This window comes from Nuphar pumila, chromosome 15 (assembly GCF_984573655.1).
Source record: "Nuphar pumila chromosome 15, dmNupPumi1.hap1.1, whole genome shotgun sequence".
Lineage (NCBI taxonomy): Eukaryota > Viridiplantae > Streptophyta > Magnoliopsida > Nymphaeales > Nymphaeaceae > Nuphar > Nuphar pumila.
In genome coordinates, this window is record NC_143263.1 from 86,669,451 (window position 1) to 86,689,117 (window position 19,667).

At 36.2% G+C, this 19,667-nt stretch overlaps 1 protein-coding gene and 1 pseudogene across 2 annotated transcripts in view; both read right to left on the reverse strand.

Moving 5' to 3' along the window:
• The window catches only part of LOC149815881 (beta-glucosidase 12-like), a 41,729-nt gene that overhangs the window by 9,089 nt on the left and 12,973 nt on the right, over positions 1-19,667 (reverse strand). For both annotated transcript variants that reach the window (XM_089989336.1, XM_089989335.1), the window contains 4 exons: positions 7,317-7,569; positions 1,427-1,542; positions 385-602; positions 247-278 (listed from right to left, as the gene is read on the reverse strand). In XM_089989336.1, the coding sequence (XP_089845462.1) occupies positions 247-278; positions 385-602; positions 1,427-1,542; positions 7,317-7,569 (619 nt within the window). The remainder of the gene's footprint in view (positions 1-246; positions 279-384; positions 603-1,426; positions 1,543-7,316; positions 7,570-19,667) is intronic.
• On the reverse strand, positions 19,104-19,222 carry LOC149815882 (5S ribosomal RNA; annotated as a pseudogene).

A 19,667-nucleotide genomic window follows, 5' to 3' on the forward strand; every position in this document is an offset into this window, starting at 1 on the left:
ACAATTCATGTGCTTGAGAAACACATATTTGACACCTTTAAAAGTGCCACTATATACTCTGTCCTCAAAAAAAAAATTAAGCTCTAAGATGCAAATCATTTGATAGTTGATTTGATCAGGGTATCTTAGATGAGGGATCTCGGGTTCGAATTCATCTGGGGGTAATCACCCAGAATCTCTTAAATGAAGAAGGAAAAGCAAAGATACTAAAATTTCATAACAGCATTAAATTGGTGAGGTTCTTACCAAAGGGCCAATGAGAACTCCCTTTCTTACCCCTGTTGATTACCAAAAGACACCGAAAATATCATGAAAGTGAAACAAGAGTTAAAAATTAATTAATGTGGCAAACACGACAGATCGATGGACTACCGGTGATCATACCTGTCATGGTAGCAAGGTAGTCTGAGCTGTAGCTGCGAATCGTGGTGTTGGTAGGAACTGCATTTGCTGCATATAGAGATGTGTAATAGTTGATTCCCAGAAAATCGAAGGATACTTTTAGGGTTTGTGCCTCCTCTATTGTGAACCTTGGCAGTCTGTTCTTCACAAGCGCCCTCATGCTACGTGGGTATCTGCCTCTAGTCAATGGGTCCATGAACCTGGATCAATGTGATGAAGTTAGGTCATCTAAACCACGTGGTTCATGCAAAGCATCCAAGGCATATTTGAGCCAAATTGGTGCAAAGACCAGGCACAGGACTTGGCCAAATGAGTAGGCTAGACTCACTACTGAACAACAGCCATGTTTTTGTTGAGCTTTGACTAAAACTTGGAGAAGCTAACAGACAAAAGCAATTGGGTGATGTTCTATACTTTGCACTGGACAACAGCCTCAAGTCAGCCAGCTTAAACTTAATATTGACAGGGCCTAGCAAGTTCTGTTGTTAAGTAAGCTGCATTAGGATGCAGGGCAGCAGAGACTGAATTTCAAAGGAAACGTTGAGGTCCCGTTTGGTAGCCTTACATTGATGTTGAAGATTGTGTACTTGCCAAAAGCATCCTCTTGTGAATGGTGGTGTTGGAGTTGCCAATTCCAATCCCTAATGCAGTGTTTTGGCAACATACATTGCTCCCAAACAGAGTGGAAGGTGTTGAGGGCAACAGACCTCTAATTGAGGGCTCCCAAACAGAGAATAAGCATGATTCTTACTTGAAGTTGTGTATTGCCAGCTGGACACTTGATACGTCATCGCTTATGGGCAAACAGTAACCAGATTTGGGTGAAAAATAGATTAGTGGAGAGGGGGTAGAAGAAAGAAAACCTTAACCAAGGATTGAAAGTATAGCTAGGAGGAGAACTAGGAACTAGAGATGGAAACTGCAGATCAGGTCATGTATTGTGTATAGCATACAGGTTTTATGTACGATTTTGGACGCAGCTTACAGTCTTACTCTCCATATGCACATGCAAATGCAACCATACCATCCATACAAGAAGTCTATTGTTCGTTGAGCTGCTTTTTTGTCAGCCAATGACGGCGAGTAAGGCAAAATCCAAGGAGATACCAGTGTGATGCCGATCACTCCATTTTGTGCACCCTGCAAGAAACACCACAATCAAGAACCGTCAGGAAAACATTACCAAGTCCGCAAGACCAAGCTTTCCCATCCCAGGAGTGAAGGGTCAAGTTCATGAAGTCCAAGGTTCTTAGCGGTAGTAGTAGAAGAAGAAATATTGGTACTCATGAATTTGATCAACCGTTGCTTGGTGTGCAAATGGGCGACTCTGGGCATTTTCACCAGCACGCATTCAATCTCAACTGACTGGATCCATTTTAGACATGAAGGCTCTGTTTGGAGCCTTGCATTGGGATGGAAATGACATTCCCATATGTTGTCAAAATAAGGGGTTGCCAAAAGCATCCTATTTTGAATGCAACAGTGTTACCAAAAACTAACTGTTGATACAGTTAGGCCCCATTTGGATGACGGGGCTCAAAACTTGGGTTTTCAAAAGCCCAGGTTTTGCTTGAAAGTTTGAAACCAATAAAAACCTGGTCTTGTTCATGTTTGGATGACAAAAAAAAAACAGTAAAAACTTGGTGTCTAGTTGATAAAAACCTTAAAAAAAAAACAGAACAGCCACTTTCTGGTGATCCACCTGCCGAAAAGTGGCCAGCTAGTACGTACCGTTCATGCTGAATGGCACCAGCCCGGCCATTTTCCGGCCGGTGGCTGGCAGGAAATGGCTGGAGACGGTAGGTTTTACAAGAAGAAAAGAAGAAAATGTTTCCAGCAATTTCCAGCCAACTACTGGCCAGAAAATGGCACTGTTAGCTGCCCACGGCAGAGGGTGCCAGCTGACCATTTTCTGACCAGTATCTGGCTGGAAAATGGACGGATATATCAGATCCTTTAGCAAAACAAACAACAAACAACAACAACAACTATGCCTTCATCCCAAAACAATTGGGGTCGGCGATATGAACCAAAAAAGAAAATCATTCTGGGTCTTCCACATGAATCCTTCTCCTCCAATCATTTCTATCCAATGCCATGTCCTCGGTGAGCTTCAAAGCATTCATATCCTTTCCTATCACCTCCATACATGTCTTCCTAGGCCTACCCCGACCTCTTTTAACTAATATATTTTCCCATTTCTCCATCCTTCTAACTGGAGCATCATTAGGCCTTCGCCGAATATGTCCAAACCACCGTAAACGATTCTCTCTCATCTTATTTTCAATGGGTGCAACGCCTATTTTCTTACGTATCTCCTCGTTCTGAATCTTATCTTTTATTGTATTTCCACACATCCATCTCAGCATACACATCTCAGCTACACTCATTTTTTGAATATGATGTCTCTTGGCAGCCCAACATTCCGTACCATATAGTAAAGTGGGCCTAATAGTCGTCCTATAAAACTTTCCCTTCAACCGCAATGGCATTCTGCGATCACACAACACTCCAGTTGCACTTTTCCATTTCATTCACCCAACCTTTATCCTATGATTTACATCTCCATCAATTTCTCCATACTTTTGAATGATAGATCCCAAATATTTGAAACAATCATCCACCGGTATTTTTTGCTCACCAAGCTTCACTACACTCCCATCACTACTTCGTTGCTTACTAAACTGACATTCCATGTATTCTGTCTTACTCTTACTCAACTTAAAACCTCTTGCTTCTAATGTCTGTCTCCATAATTCTAACTTAGCGTTAACTCCAGCTTTAGACTCATCAATCAAAACAATATCATCAGCAAACAACATACACCACGGCACATTTTCTTGAATTGATCTCGTAAGCTCATCCATCACTATAGCAAATAGGAAAGGGCTTAAAGCAGATCCTTGATGTAACCCAACCGTTATAGGAAAATTGGTTGTCACCCCTCCACAAGTGCGGACATTGGTTACTACTCCTTCATACATATCCTTAATTATACTAATATACTTGAGAGACACACCTTTCTTCGTTATTGTCCACCAGAGAACGTCCCTAGGTACTCTATCGTATGTCTTCTCCAAATCAATAAAAATCATATGCAAATCTTTGTTCCTCTCTCTATTTCTCTCAATAAGTTGTCTAAGAAGATGTATAGCTTCCATAGTTGATCTTCCAGGCATAAAACCAAATTGATTCTCCGATATCATGACAACCTTCCTCAACCTAGACTCAATCACCCTCTCCCAAAGTTTCATAGTATGATTCATGAGTTTTATACCACGATAGTTTGTGCAATCTTGTATATCACCCTTATTCTTATATAGAGGCACCAAAGTACTCTTCCTCCACTCATTAGGCATCTTATTTGTCCGCCAAATCTTGTTAAAAAGATTTGTCAACCATTCTAAACCTTTCTCTCCCAAGCATTTTCAAGCCTCGTTAGGTATACCATCTGGGCCAACTGCCCTTCTTGATTTCATTTTCTTCAAAGCCTCTGCAATTTCTTTCTTTTGAATCTTGCGCATGAAGTCACGATTCATCTCATGAAAAGGAATGGAGAAGTCTCCAAGATCTTGAGCATGACTTTCATTAAATAGCTTATCAAAATAATCTTTCCATCTCTCCTTAATCTCCTCATCTTTGACTAAAACCCTTTGTATTTCATCTTTGATACATCTAACCATACCCAGATCCCTCAATTTCCTATCTCTCATCTTTGCAAGCCTATAAATATCCTTCTCGACCTCTTTGGTATCCAACTTGTCATAAACCTCCTTATGTACCTTATCCCTCGCGTTCCGAACTACTTTTTTAGCTTCCTTCTTTGCTATCATATACTTCTCCAAATTCTCATTATCACGACTCTTAGATTTCTATAACACTCTCTTTTAACCTTAATAGCTAATTTGACATCCTCGTTCCACCACGATATATCCTTACCTAGCGGTGCACCGCCTTTAGACTCACCCAATACCTCCTTAGCCACCTTTCTCATGCCACCCGCTATCTTATTCCACATTGATTCTGAATCCTCCTCGAGACACAAATCAGCTTCCTTAACTACCTGCTCTACAAACATTCCTTGTTTAGCTCCTTTCAGTGCCCACCACTTAATTCTAGGATCTATCCTATGTCTATCCCTTTTGCGGCATTGTCTAATTCTAAGATCTAAAATTAAGACTCTATGTTGTGTAGCTACACTTTCTCCCGGTATAACCTTACAATCGATGCAACAACCCCTATCTCTATTTCTAAGTAGGAAAAAATCTATCTGACTCGTATTAACCCCACTTTTAAATGTTACTAGGTGAGACTCTCTCTTCCTAAACCAAGTGTTTGCTAAGATCATATCATAGGACAAACCAAAATCTAAGATCCTTTAGCAAAACAAAAAAGAAAAATTTCTCGCCATTTTCCAGCCAGCCACCAGTTGGAAAATGGCCAGTCTAGTACCTTCCGGAGTGGATGGTATGGGCCGACCATTTTCTGGCCAGCAACTGGCCGGGAAATGCTTGAACGAAGGTGGTGGGTAGTGGAGGTATGGTGGTGGCTGGGACATGAAGGGGGGTGGAAGATGAGACTTGAGAGGGTGAGGGTACCTGATAAACCAGTTTTTTCAAGTGAAAACCTGGTCTCCCTTAATTTTTCATAAACTAGGTTTTGGTTAAAACCCGGTTTATGAAAACTGGGTTTTGTATCATCCAAACAGACACAAAACCTCTCCAAAACCTGGTTTCCACTGAAAACCAGGTTGAAAACCTCATTTTTTGTGGCATCCAAACGGGGCCTACAGACCTAAGGGTGCAAAGCTCATTTCATGAAAGAAGTTAATAACTGTGCCTATGAATCAATCAAGTGATACAAAGCGAAGCTAGTTGCTTGAAGATTTCTCAGCAATACAAAATTTATTACAGTGAGACCTTTAGCCCTGTATTAATAATTATTACAGTTCACATGCTATTATAACATCAGCTGCAAGCAAGTTGTAAAGACTTCAGTAGATGAATGCAAATAATGCATTTTTCATAAAGAGATTAATTGAGACATTTAACAGTCAAGGGTTTTGAAAGCAAAGATTGTCTCGGCTGCATTTACAAATTAAAGAAAACAATGTCTGGACTGAAGTGAGCACCAAGAGCATGACATAATAAGATTGTTGAATTCTTATTGCATAATGATTATTCACTTATACTTCTTATAAGAGCAAAATTATATAAAAGATCTTTTTACACAGGAATTGCAAGCCAGTCTTTAAATCAATAGAAACAAATATGAAGTTGCGTGTAGATGAAGCAGAGGTTCTTAAAGATTTTACTATGTACAAGAAAATTATAAGAAGCTTGCTCTATCTGACCTTGACCTCAGTTGACACAGCATGTACAATTGATGTTCCCACAATTAATTCATGCTGAAGCCTATAAAATCAATTCTAAGTAGGTTCATCATACTTTGTGATATATCAAAGACACGATATACAATGATGGCCTTCTTTATAACAAAAAAAAATCATGATCAGATAGAAAATTATGATGCTACTTTTGTTTGTGATCAAAACTACTTTGTGATCCACTGTTGGATATACCTTCAAGCTAGAATTGGTAATAGTGTCATGCTGTAGTAAGAAATTACCGGCTATTTCATTGTCAATCACAGAGACTTAATATAGATCTGCTCTAATGATTGCAAAATTGACTTGACTAACACAATTGCTTCAAAATCTATATCAAAAAATGTTGCAAATATCACGATATTGTAACAATTTTTCAAATTAGCTAAAAGTTTAGTGTTTCACACTAGGACCAAACATGTTTAGGTACACTGTTATTACATACCAATTGGAGAAAATTTTCAATATATTTCCTAAAGTACCAAGTGCTTCAACTTTTGCTGAACATCGTATAAAATTCTTGGTATGATAAAAGTGGTCAACAATAAAAAAAAAGTTAAGCAATATCAACATTACATAGTTATTTCTACTTGAGTGTCTGTTTAGCATCAATTTAGTGTTGTACTTTTGTTTTTCTGAGTCACACTAGCTAAGAGGCATGTAGAAACGAACCCCTTTGATGTCAGCGGGTGAATCTATAATTAAGTGTATCTACATTAAATCATTTATAGTAATAATCTGAAATAGGTTTATTTCTTTGAGTGTTATGAGTTTGCATGCATATATGTTAGGTATGTGGTCATGCACTTTATTTATTTATTTACATTTATAAGTTATATTATAGTCATATGAATTTCACTCAAATTAATGAGTGCAGAAATTTTACTGTAATTCTATCATGTGGGTTCCACCAGTGATTTGAGTTGGGACCCAATTTCGGAACAAGTGGTGCCAAAATGTGCTTCAAGCATAGTCCACCACCTAACATACTTAATAATAACAACCCCAATAATTGCATGTAATGCAAAACCAATGGATTTCAGTTATATGCCATGTGTATATGTAGAATAGATGCAACAAATATGGGTATGTTTGGATATGGAAAAGGAGGTGGAGATATTCTATGGAATATATCCAATAATGCCAACATTTTTTTTCTATAAAATATTTTATTTTTGTTTGGTTCTCCCAAACCTAGTGAGAAATCTCTAGGAATAGAAGAATTCTTCTCAAGGGATTTTTTTTTAACTCCTAGTAATCTTAAGCTTGACATGTAACAACATTGCCTAAATAATTTTGCATCTAGTGGCACTCTTTTCTTAAAAAATATTGATAAAAGCAACTTCCGTGTCTTTTGAAGAATGTTTGCTGGTGAATTTGTCCTAGACATTTCTTTGAGATTTAATTATTGATAAGAAAATCATTACAAAGTAATTATCTAAAATGTAATTTTTAAAAGCAATATCTAAAATGCAATTTTTGAAAGCAATACAATAATCCCTTTTCATCAAATGAGTGCAGACTTTACCTTGTATTTATCTCTGTAGAGTTTGACAGCATACGCGTGTGCTAGAAGCTGGTTATGGGTCACTTTGTAGGGCTCAGTTGCAGAATCTCCATCACTACAATTCCCTAAACCTTTTGAGCATCTGCCTGGTGCATTTACACCAGTCACATACGCTTGAAGTGAAAAAGTCAATGGCTCATTGAGAGTGATCCAGTGTTTGACTCTGTCACCAAATTCTCTAAAGCATAAATCAGCATAATTTGAGAAGTCCTCACTGCAATGAAACCATGTCTGTGATTTGAATAACAAACTAACTGACACTGTTAATAGGTTCTTGTAAAAATACTGAATTCTATCGGCTATATTAAGTGTAATTTATAAGAAGAATATATTTCATTAATAATGAACAATTATTTAAATATGAGTTTCACTAATCATTAGTAATATACAACATATGCTATTAATATGTAAAAAATGAAGCTTCATAATGTGAATACATGACTTTGGCCAAACACAATCTCTCTCTCTCTCTCTCTCTCTCTCTCTCTCTCTCTCTCTCTCTCTCTCTCTCTCTCTCTCTCTCTCTCTCTCTCTCTCAAGCACACACTTTTTAAGAAACAAATGAGAAATCACATATTAATTGTAAAAAGTCTAGAAATAAAGTTGCCGAGCTAACTATGAATAGTGCAGACTATTTATAAAATAACCAAGAATGATCAATGTATATTTTGGAAAAAATCTAAAACATTTAACTATGGCATGAGGACCTTAACTCAAGCATGACTAACCATTTCCCAAGCAAAATGTTGAACATTAAAGTATGGTTTTCTTTTAATGTTGTTGGTAGGACTATAGAATGTGTTATTTTTACCAAGAGTTGACATTGCTTGCCCGTCGGCTTCTAACAAATAGATATGTGTGTATGTGCACTGTTAACATTTGTGATGTTTGGTAAATATAAAAAAAAATGACTTTCAAAATACAATGATCCATGGTAGCTTTATACGTTAATTATGACCATTAAACAAAAATAAAAGATCTTAAAATTGTCTTCACATAAAAGTCCTATATCTTTTTCTCACTCAATCCTTGGCATACATCTAAGAAATGATCCCATCATAGTTACCTAAGAAAAAAGATTCTTAATTTTAATGATGTGGAGAATGAAAAGAGAATTGATTGATGTGTAAATATTTTCAAGGTGTTGCTACAATATGATAAGAAGTTATTCTTCCTAAAACAAAACGATAAAAAACCTCTGTATCTTGCATAAGATTTATTGATTGCATTTTTTCTAATTAGTCCATAAGGATTAGATACCATAATCTAGGGTCATAAAATGCACAAAATCTAGAGGAAGCCACCTTGAGGCCATGCCTATACCATGTAGTGGGGACATTTGTCGTTCACAAAGGCAGTAGGCATTTGGCTTCCACTAGGAGTAGTAGATTATTATGAAGGTAACGTTAATTGTGAAATATGAATAAATCGATAATTATTTTTTTCTTTATGTTGATACACTAGTTGCCTACTAAGATGGACTATAAAGTTGTGAGATAAATGTTTATATTGGTTTGATTATAGCTCGGCCAAGAATTGACAAATCTTTGAAGATAATATTACTATTATGTGCTTATAAAATAAGGTACGCACCTCATTTTAAAAAAAATCAAGCATCTAGGAGCTTTATAGGAAAAGTAAAATTATGAAAAATAAAGAACATATTATCAATTGTACTTTGTGAATGTCAAGCTTCTTTTGACTTGCTTACCTAATAATTTAATGCCTTTAATAGAGAATTAGTGCCTTGAACTACCAAATTATTTCTAAGTTTGCTAGGTCTAGAAAAATATTGTAATGAAATGGTGGTCTTCAACAAATGCACAAATAACTCACAAATAAGTGTCTATTGGAGACACTACAAGCATGACCCTTGAAAGGGTATAAAGGGAAGAACACTTGAAAAATAAATAATACTTTATTCATGAACAAAATGCTTAAGAAGCATAGTTATTTACATTGAAGGGGTTCACCCCTATATATACAAAAAAATGGGAGAGAGAGGAGAGCTCATTTTGAGCTCTCCAAAAAGAGACGTTGGATTCCAACGTCTCTTAATATAGCTGTTGGACTACAGCATTTATTATTATAGCTGTTGGACTATAGTCCAACAGCATTTATTATAGCTGTTGGACTACAGTCCAACAGCTACTTGCACAGTCAAGTTCCAACAGGAATTTGACTGGATCAAAATATCTAGTTTCTATTGAACTAGATGCTAAAAAAGAAAATAAAAAAATAGAAAAAGAAAATAATAAAACAAAATATAATAATATTAAATAATATATATATATATATATTGCAGTTTACATTTTAACACTCCCCTTCAAACTTACGGTACAATGAGCGAAAGTTTGTCTAAGAGGAAGTGAAATCTGGGAGCAGTGAGAGGCTTGGTGAAGAAGTCTGCTAATTGATATTCTGATGTAACATATGGCAGATCAATGGTTCCATGTAAGTATTCCTCTCTGACATAGTGACAGTCCATCTCAATGTGTTTAGTGCGCTCATGGAATGTCCGGTTGCTTGCAATGTAGATCGCACTTTTGTTGTCACAGCACATCTTTGAAGCTTGCGTTGCTTTAGCTCCCATATCCGCTAGCAATCGTCTGAGCCAAACAACCTCCATAGTGGTGGTTGCCATGGCTCTGTATTCAGCTTCGGTGGAGGAAAGAGAGACTTTCTGCTGCTTCTTGCATCTCCACGAAATTAAGGTTTCACCTAGGAACACACAAAAACCAGTAGTTGAGTGTCTATTATTGGGATCACCTCCCCAGTCAGCATCAGTATATGCAATTAAATTTAATGAAGATGAAGCAGACAAGAAGAGTCCTCGTGAAAGAGAGGATTTTAAGTATCTAATAATACGCAAAATCGCTCCCATGTGCACGGAGGTGGGAGCATGCTGAAACTGACTGACTGTATGAACCGCATGAGTTATATCTGGCCTAGTAATGGAAAGATAAGAAAGAGCTCCAACAAGTTGTCTATAAGGAGTAGGATCATCAAGAAGTTCTCCATCATCAATTTTCATTTTAACATTGACAACTTCTGGAGTGTCTACTTTCTTATCATCTGTAATTCCAGACCTGGAAACGATATCAAGAGCAAATTTAGATTGAGATATCAAATACCCCCGAGGGGAATAAGCAACTTCAATGCCTAAAAAATATCTTAATAAACCTAAGTCAGTCATTTCAAAGTGAGTTTTAAGAAGAGATTTGATATTCGCAACTCCCTGTTTGTCGCCTCCGGTGATGATCATATCGTCCACATAGAGAAGAAGAATAATGATGCCTGCATCAGATTTCTTAACAAACAAAGCAGTGTCAGTTAAACAAGGTTGAAAACCAATATCAAGCATAACATGACTAAATCGGTCATACCAGGCTTTTGGAGCCTGTTTAAGACCATAAAGAGTTTTTTCTAGACGAAGAGCTTTACCCTTAGGGATACTAATACCAGGTGGGGCTTCCATGTATACTTCTTCAACGAGATTCCCATTCAGGAAAGCATTTTTGACATCTAATTGAAAGATAGGCCATGTTCTAATGGAGGCCAAGGCTATTAAAGTTCTAACAGTGGTCATACGGGCCACAGGAGCAAATGTTTCTTCATAATCGATGCCATACTCTTGGGCATATCCTTTTGCTACTAAACGGGCCTTATATCTTTCCAGGGTCCCATCACTTTTGGTTTTGACTTTGTATACCCACCTACAACCTATAGGTTTCTTACCCGGAGGAATATCTTGTATCGTCCAAGTATTGGCCTTTTCTAGTGCATCCAATTCTATTTTCATGGCTTCTATCCATTCTATATGATTTTTTGCTTGAGAATAGGATGATGGTTCAACATATGATTGTATTAATGTAATGGCGGCCCTATACGTGGGTGAAAAAGATTCATAAGACACAAATTTTTCTGGAGGTTTAGAGATTCTAGACGTTCTTCTAGGTGAGACTTCAGAGTATTTTTGTAATGCACATGGAAGATTTTGCTCTCTACGTCTTGAATATTGTAGACTAACATCCCTATGGATTTGCTCTTCATTATCATCATTTTCAACAACAATAGGACTTTGATCATTGTCAAGGTCACATCCAACATCACATTCATTGGATTTTGAAGTTGGATCAATTAAAAACGAGTATTCAGTGACATCCTTGGATTTTTCAAATTCAAAGAAGCTTTCTTTTTCCAAAAAAGATACATTTCTTGACACATATAATTTGTCATTTTGAAAATCGAAACACCTGTAGCCTTTTTTATTATCAGCATATCCTAAAAAGGCACATGGGATTGCACGAGGAGAGAGTTTATCATTTCTGTTGGTGAAAACAAAACATTTGCATCCAAAGACTCTTAATCTAGAATAATCTGGAGTTAAATTAACAAGCTTTTCTATTGGAGTTGTATTCTTTAATGAGGAAGATGGCATCCTATTAATGAGGTAGGTGGCAGTTAGGACCGCTTCAGCCCAAAAACTTTTTGGAACTTGATTTGCAATTAGCAATGTCCTAGTAGTTTCCATAATGTGCCGATGTTTGCGTTCGGCTAGGCCATTCTGTTGTGGAGTGTGTGGACATGATCTTTGATGTGTAATACCATGTAAATTGAGATAGTCTTTGAATTCGTTGGACATAAATTCTCCCCCTGAATCAGTGCGAAAAACAGAAATATCATTTTGAAACTTATTTTTAACCATTTTATGAAATATTTGAAAGTTAGTAAAGACATCAGATTTATATTTAAGAAAATAAATCCAAGTATGTCTAGAAAAGTCATCAACAAAAATGACATAATATGTATAACCACCTTTGGAAATAACTGGTGCGGGGCCCCAAACATCCGAATGTATTAACTCAAGTGGTCGTGAGGAAACAAAAGTTCTACTAAGAAATGGTAACCTTTTCATTTTGCCAAGAATGCAGTCTTTACAAGAAAAATTTTCAGAATTACAAAATTTTTCCAAACTTGGAAAATATTGAATTTTAGACATATGAGGATGACCAAGCCTTTTGTGCCATAAATCCAATTCTAATTTCTGAATATTATAACAAAATGCATTCTTGGGTAATTCCAAAAAGTCCATGTAATAAAGTTCTCCTTCTCTATGGCCTTCCCCAATCAGCTTCCCTGACTGGCGATCCTGTACCCAACAACCATGAGAAGAGAAGGAGATATTACATCCATAATCAGATATTTGCGAGACAGATAAGAGATTCAAATTAAGTTTAGAGATATATCTAACTTCTGGGATAAAAAAATCTTTTGGATTTTTGAAGATTTTCAAAACATCCTATTCCTTTTACTTCGAGAGATGTGCCATCGGCTGTAAAAACCTTTGACACACTTGAGTCATTTTTAAGACATTCGGATAGACTATTAACATTTGGGGTCATATGAAAAGAAGCACCAGAATCTAAAAGCCAAGGAAAGTTACCTGGACCGGAGAAAGATGCAACTGCCGCTCCAGTTGAGGCTTCGGTTGAGGAGGATACCCCTTTGAGAAGAGGTTGAAGGATTTCCATCAGTTGAGCCATAGACACAGGTGCATCTTGATCTTTTGACTCAGATTCAACAGATACAACTCTTTTTTCTTCTCTTCTTTTTAACTTTGGACATTGAGGCCTATAGTGCCCCGGTTCATGACAATGATGACAAATAACTTTTCTTTTATCAAAGTCGCTGTTTTGCCTTCCAAAATGAGGCGGCTTGTAAGTACGAGTATGATTCCCCGGTCTAGATACAGCTAAAACGGAGTCATCATCAACTTTTGGAGTACTTTTTCTAAGTCTATTTTCCTCCATAGTGAGCTCTTCTATAGTATCAACAATAGAAGGAATTTTTCCACGATGTAAAAGGGCCGATTTGGTGGATTCAAACTCCGGCCTTAGACCATTCACAAATTGATAGAAATGTTCCATATCGAGTTGCTTTTGGCGAAGCTCGATGTCTTCGGCACAATGCCATTTGGGCTCAAGAAGAGCCAACTCTTCCCAAAGTTCGGACAACTCATTATAATATTCTCGAATAGTTTTATCTTTTTGAGTCATTGTCCGAACTTTATCTTGTAAATTGCATACATGTGCAATATCTTTAAGGGAATACATGTTTTTGAGGTATTCCCAAGCCTTATCGGCATGCTCAAACTTAGCTAGACTAGAGCATTTTTTAATGTCTATACTATTGATGAGCCATGACATAATTTTTGCATGCCCTATCCCCCATTCTTTCCATTTCTTTTCATAAGTGGCTAACGCCTTACTCTTCTCTTCTTCCGTTAGAGGAACCTCTTTATCACCCTCTTTCTTGGTAAGAGATAGTTTAGGTTCCAAATCGGAACCATCCACTATACCCCATAAACCTTTTCCCTAAATGTGGTGCTTCATAATCGAAGCCCACATTACATAGTTAGTATCATTTAGCTTCATAGGAATGATGGTGATCTTATCATTGTCATCCATCTTTTACAAGGGTAAGAGAGGAATAAATAGGAGGAGAGAGAGAGAAAAATAAAAAGAAAAGAAAAAGAGTAGACAAAGGAATAAGAGAGGATACAAAACCATTTTTTTTTTGTAGCACAAGTTCGCCTTTCTTCAAACAAATCTTCTTGAGCCAAGAACAAGGTGATGAAACACCTTTTGTAAATGTGGCACGGAAATCGAGGCGGAAGCACTTCAAGATCTAAGGATTTCGTAGCTCTGATACCATGTAATGAAATGGTGGTCTTCAACAAATGCACAAATAACTCACAAATAAGTGTCTATTGGAGACACTACAAGCATGACCCTTGAAAGGGTATAAAGGGAAGAACACTTGAAAAATAAATAATACTTTATTCATGAACAAAATGCTTAAGAAGCATAGTTATTTACATTGAAGGGGTTCACCCCTATATATACAAAAAAATGGGAGAGAGAGGAGAGCTCATTTTGAGCTCTCCAAAAAGAGACGTTGGATTCCAACGTCTCTTAATATAGCTGTTGGACTACAGTCCAACAGCATTTATTATTATAGCTGTTGGACTATAGTCCAACAGCATTTATTATAGTTGTTGGACTACAGTCCAACAGCTACTTGCACAGTCAAGTTCCAACAGGAACTTGACTGGATCAAAATATCTAGTTTCTATTGAACTAGATGCTAAAAAAGAAAATAAAAAAATAGAAAAAGAAAATAATAAAAGAAAATATAATAATATTAAATAATATATATATATATATTGCAGTTTACATTTTAACAAATATCATGGGCATGCAAATATCCATTAGAAGCTTTAGACTTTCACTTTTGGTTATGCCATAGGGACACACCATTTTGGGTGTGTATCCTTGGTGACATGCTTGAACATGCAGACAGGAATATCGATATGTGTGACCATCCTTTTAATTTATAATACATTTAATGTTTTAACAATTTTGTCAGTATCATAATCAGACCTATATCGTTTGGCCAACGATTCAGGTGAATCGATCGATATCGATTCTCAAGTGAATCATTCTGAATCAGCCAAAAAATGATTAAAAAATATTACGTGACAATCAGAACATGACACGTGTTAAAGCCATTAAAATAATATTAAAATTTAATTTTAAGCTATTTTTTATATTTATTAAAAAATAGCTGATTCAGGTCAGTATGTCGTATCGATTTTCTGGCGATATGATATGTATCGGCTGATACGCACCGATACTGACAATACTGGTTTTTAATAAGATTGTTTTCTATAGTATTAAAATATAAAAAATAGCTTTTTATTGATTAAAAAAATTAAACAATTCTATGTCCTCGTGTCCTATTTTCTCAACAAATTTTTGAACTTGCGAATCAAACCCATGACACATGTCCTCATGTCCATTAATCTTTATGACAAATGAACCAATAAGAATATAACCTACCGATTGGGTAGGAATCTTAAACATGGAGAGAATAATGGAACGACCCGGGAGGTAGGCATTAAATGAAGTTGGATTATGATAACCAAGTCACACGAGGTTATGTGAGTATACATAATAGAAATGTTCTAAGGTTTTATTGGCATAAGATTTGGTTGGGAACCATTAATGTGGGTCTAACTAATGCATCCATGGCAGGATTGAGGTTGGAATGTTGCTTACATTTATTTTAGAATGCTAAATAATATAAGGTTATTAAAGAAATCTAATTTAAACTGTCTTTCTTTATAAACAAATACCTTCTAACAAAGATGAAATTCGAATGTTATAAGGTATCTATTTTAAATATGTATGTTCACTTATCTTTGTTAGTAGGTGTATAAAGAAAATTATTTTAATTCAACTTAACACTAAGCTTTGATATTCACACTCTATGATATAAAAGGATGATATGTTAGATGAAGATACTACTAGTAGAATCTGTTCTAACTATATTAAGTTGTTAGAAATTAGAGTTGCATGATATTTTCCTACATCAATTCTCAACATAGGCACATCAAATGAGAACAAGAGAGAGGGGGGATCACCCCAAGGAGAGGAGCCAATCTGGTGGCTTGTCTTTCCAAAGAACTCAAGAAACACTGATTAGGTAAGGACATCCTAAATCTTTGTGTCTCTGGAAACACGCCAAATAAACAACCCAGGAGGCCCTCGGGGTAACTCTCTTCGCCCAAATAAAATTCAGTCACGGATGAGGAAACCCTTCCTCCTGAATGACCTGCCATAACTCCTTACGAGAAGTACCATCAGCATTAGAAGACACTTTCCAACATAAAAATTCCTTACCTTGCGCATAAGAGAACCCCTGAACCTGATTCCATATACCATCCAAAGAGAAAATGGGGGTTGACTGCATGCCCCAAATATAGACATAGCTTCAGAAATGAACATATCTTAAACTCCTCATTTCATTCATATCTATCAAAGACAACATTGGGGAACTGACCCATGGGTCAGTCCAAAATTTGTCGGCAACCCTATATGAAATAAAATCTCACTAGCTTCTCAACCCTAAAAGGACGCCCTTCCAAATTGCTGACCCCTTACAAACTTTTGGCATCCCCCAAAAACTCTTTTTGGAGATATATTTGGCTCTCATCTCATAAACTCCGTCCACATGGAGTCTTTACAATAAATATCAATAGCTAGCTTTGCAAAGGAAGTTCCACTCACCTCTTTTACTCTCGGAAAGACTACCTCACCTTCAAATTTCGGTTTACATAGTGTTCCATGCAACCAAAGGTTGTATCTTTCCTCCAACTCCAACTCCAACTCCATCTCATTATAAAAAATTTTGAATAGAGTTTTCAATATACAAATAATTTTTGTGGGGATCCTAAAAGATAGCATCAAAAAATAGGAATACTACTCAAAGTCTTCTAAATAAGAACTCCACCTGCATAAGACAACAACTTGGAATTCTAGGCCTCTATTAGTTTCTGCACTGTGACAATCACAGTGCACATATCAATTTCTAGCTTACCAACAAATAATGGGACTCCCAAGTACTTCATAGGAAGCCCATCACTCCACCAGCTCAAAACAACTTCAATCAGCTCAAGATGGTTCTGCTCTATATTCAATGGTACAACCACCGATTTGGAGTCATTAACCTTCACCCCTGCATATATCTAAAATTCTTTCAAGATCTCCTTGAATAATTATGATACCTGATATTAGGTTGAGTAAACAATAACACATCATCCACAAAAAATAAATGAGAGATATTTATTATAGAAAGGGAAACTTAAAGCTCCAATATGATTTTCTGAGATACCAAAAAACAATCTCTTTGACAACCGTTCCATAACAATAAAAAACAAGTATGGGGATATCGGAACCCCCTGCCTTAATACCTCTCAAGCTCCAAAATTTATTTTCATGAACCCCATTAACTATCACACGAAAAAGAGTAGAAACACAAACCATAATTCTTTGGACCCATGAGGAGTGGAAACCCAGCTGAAGAAGTGAACTCCAAAAAAATCCAATTAACCCTATCGTAAGCCATAGAGAGGTCTAGTTTAGTACATAAGCTTGGAGTGTGTTGCTTCATAATAGAGTCTACGACTTCATGAGCCATTAAAATGCTCACACATATTTTTACCTTTCAAAAAAGCACCTTGATTGCTAGAAATAATTCTAGACAAAATACCCCTCATATTATTCACCATGATTTTAGTAATAATCTTATAAAAAAAATTACATAGTGAAATAGGTCAAAAATTGAAGAGGATTAGGCATTGCTAATCTTAGGAATAGGCATCACATGAGTCGCATTAACATTTTTTACTATCTTCCCTTTAGCAAAAAAAATCTTTCATAGCTAAAGAGATGTCAGGATCCACAATGTTCCAAAATTTCTGAAAGAATATTCTTAAAAATCCATAGGAGTCGAGTGCCTTATTATTTTTATCATGCAATATCGCAATCTTAATTTCATCATCTGAAATTGGGGCAAATAAGCTATCATTCTCCTTGCTCGAAACACATAAATCGGGCTGCATGGGCATCATGTCATGTCTAACCTGATCTTCATAGAGCAAATTCTAAAAAAACTGGAGGCACTCATCTTGGATACACTTGGGGTCTTTTGTACAATCGCCATCTACAAGGAGAGAATGAATGGAGTTTCTTTGCCGCTTCTCCTTTATCGAGGCCATAAAAACTTTGTATTCCTATCACGTTTCTAGAGCCACTGAACTCCAGATTTTTGCTTCTAATAGAGCTCTTCCTGCAAAACTGCTCTTTCAAGCTGACTTTTGAGATCAATCTCTTCTTTAAAATCAGCCAGTCTTGGATTAGAGTCCAAAGACTTGCAAACATTGCAACCGTTTTCTAATATTCTTCACTTTTTCACCCACCTTCCCAAACGAAGACCTATTCCAGTCAACCAATTTCTTTGGCACATCATCAAGTTTGTTAAGTAAGCGAATCATGGGGCAACCAGTTTGGTATGAGTTCCAACAACTACCCACAATCCTGTGACATTCTTCTTCCAATAACCACATAACATAAAATTTGAATGGGCCAACCATTTTCTGCTGACCAATACCATCCACATCGAAGATAATCATACTATGGTCTGCGATAGTCCTATGGAGGATTTTAAGAGAACTCCCAATACCTATATCATTGAACCATTGATAATTTACAAAGAATCTTTCAATTTTGCTCTCCTTTCTGATTATTGGTCCAAGCGAACTTATGCTTCGGATTATGAATTTCAAAGAGGCTTCCTGTAGAAATAAAGTCCTGAAAATGGCAACATGACTGAGTAGGAGGCAGTAGCCCTATTTTCTTAATGGCATTCAATATACAATTAAAATCTATAATAATCATCCAATATCCATAGATCTTTAAAGGAATCCATAACAGATAAAAGGGAATTGAATTGTTGAATTCAAATTCCATGGTTATTATTAAGGTAAACCCCTGCCACCATATTTGATCAGATCATGCATCTCAAACCATATAAAGTCATAATTTACATGAATATTGCAACACAAGACACAATATGGGTTCCAAAAGCACATAATATACATTCTCTCCTCGACATCTCAAGCATCATGAACAAAACAAAAATCCTTGTACTTAAAACAAAAAGATTGAAATCTACTAGGAGAAATTATAGGCTCCAAAATAAACATGATATAGGGCCTAAATGATCTAATCACATTATGCAATTCAACACGGGCTACATTTCGAGCAAAACTCCTAATATTTCAATCGAGGACTTTCATTTCATACTTGAAGAAGACTTTTTCGAGACCTCTTTGGCCTAAAAGAGGTGAAACTCAAGAACTTCCCAAGAAGTCACCCATCCCAGTACTATTCTCGCCCAAGCATGCTTAAGTTCGGAGTTTTGATGGGATCCGATGCATTAGTGCTGGTATGATCACACCCAGGGGGACTTAACATTTTTATATTTAAATTCTACATATATAAGTAGAAAAATGAGACAAAAAACCATTTTTTTATCAAATCTCTCTTCATTATGCATTATGCATGCATATATGTATGTGTACAAAGTGTTGTTGACATTGAAAATCTTTTATAGAAGTCAAGAAGTGTACCAACTATTTTAGCTCTCATAGATTTAGAAAATTATAATGCATTGGATGCATAAAGCCCTTGTTTGTCGGCCATTATAGCATAAGTGATTCATGTAATTTTGTTATTTGATACCTTACATTAACAATAGGGGTAATACCCAGCTTTATTATCAGAATTAGCTAGGATATTTAAATATTCATATAATTAGTTAAATACACATTAATTACTTATACTTTAATGTGTTTTCTTATAAATATATGAAAGCACCTTGTTTAGTTTTAATTAGTACATAAGC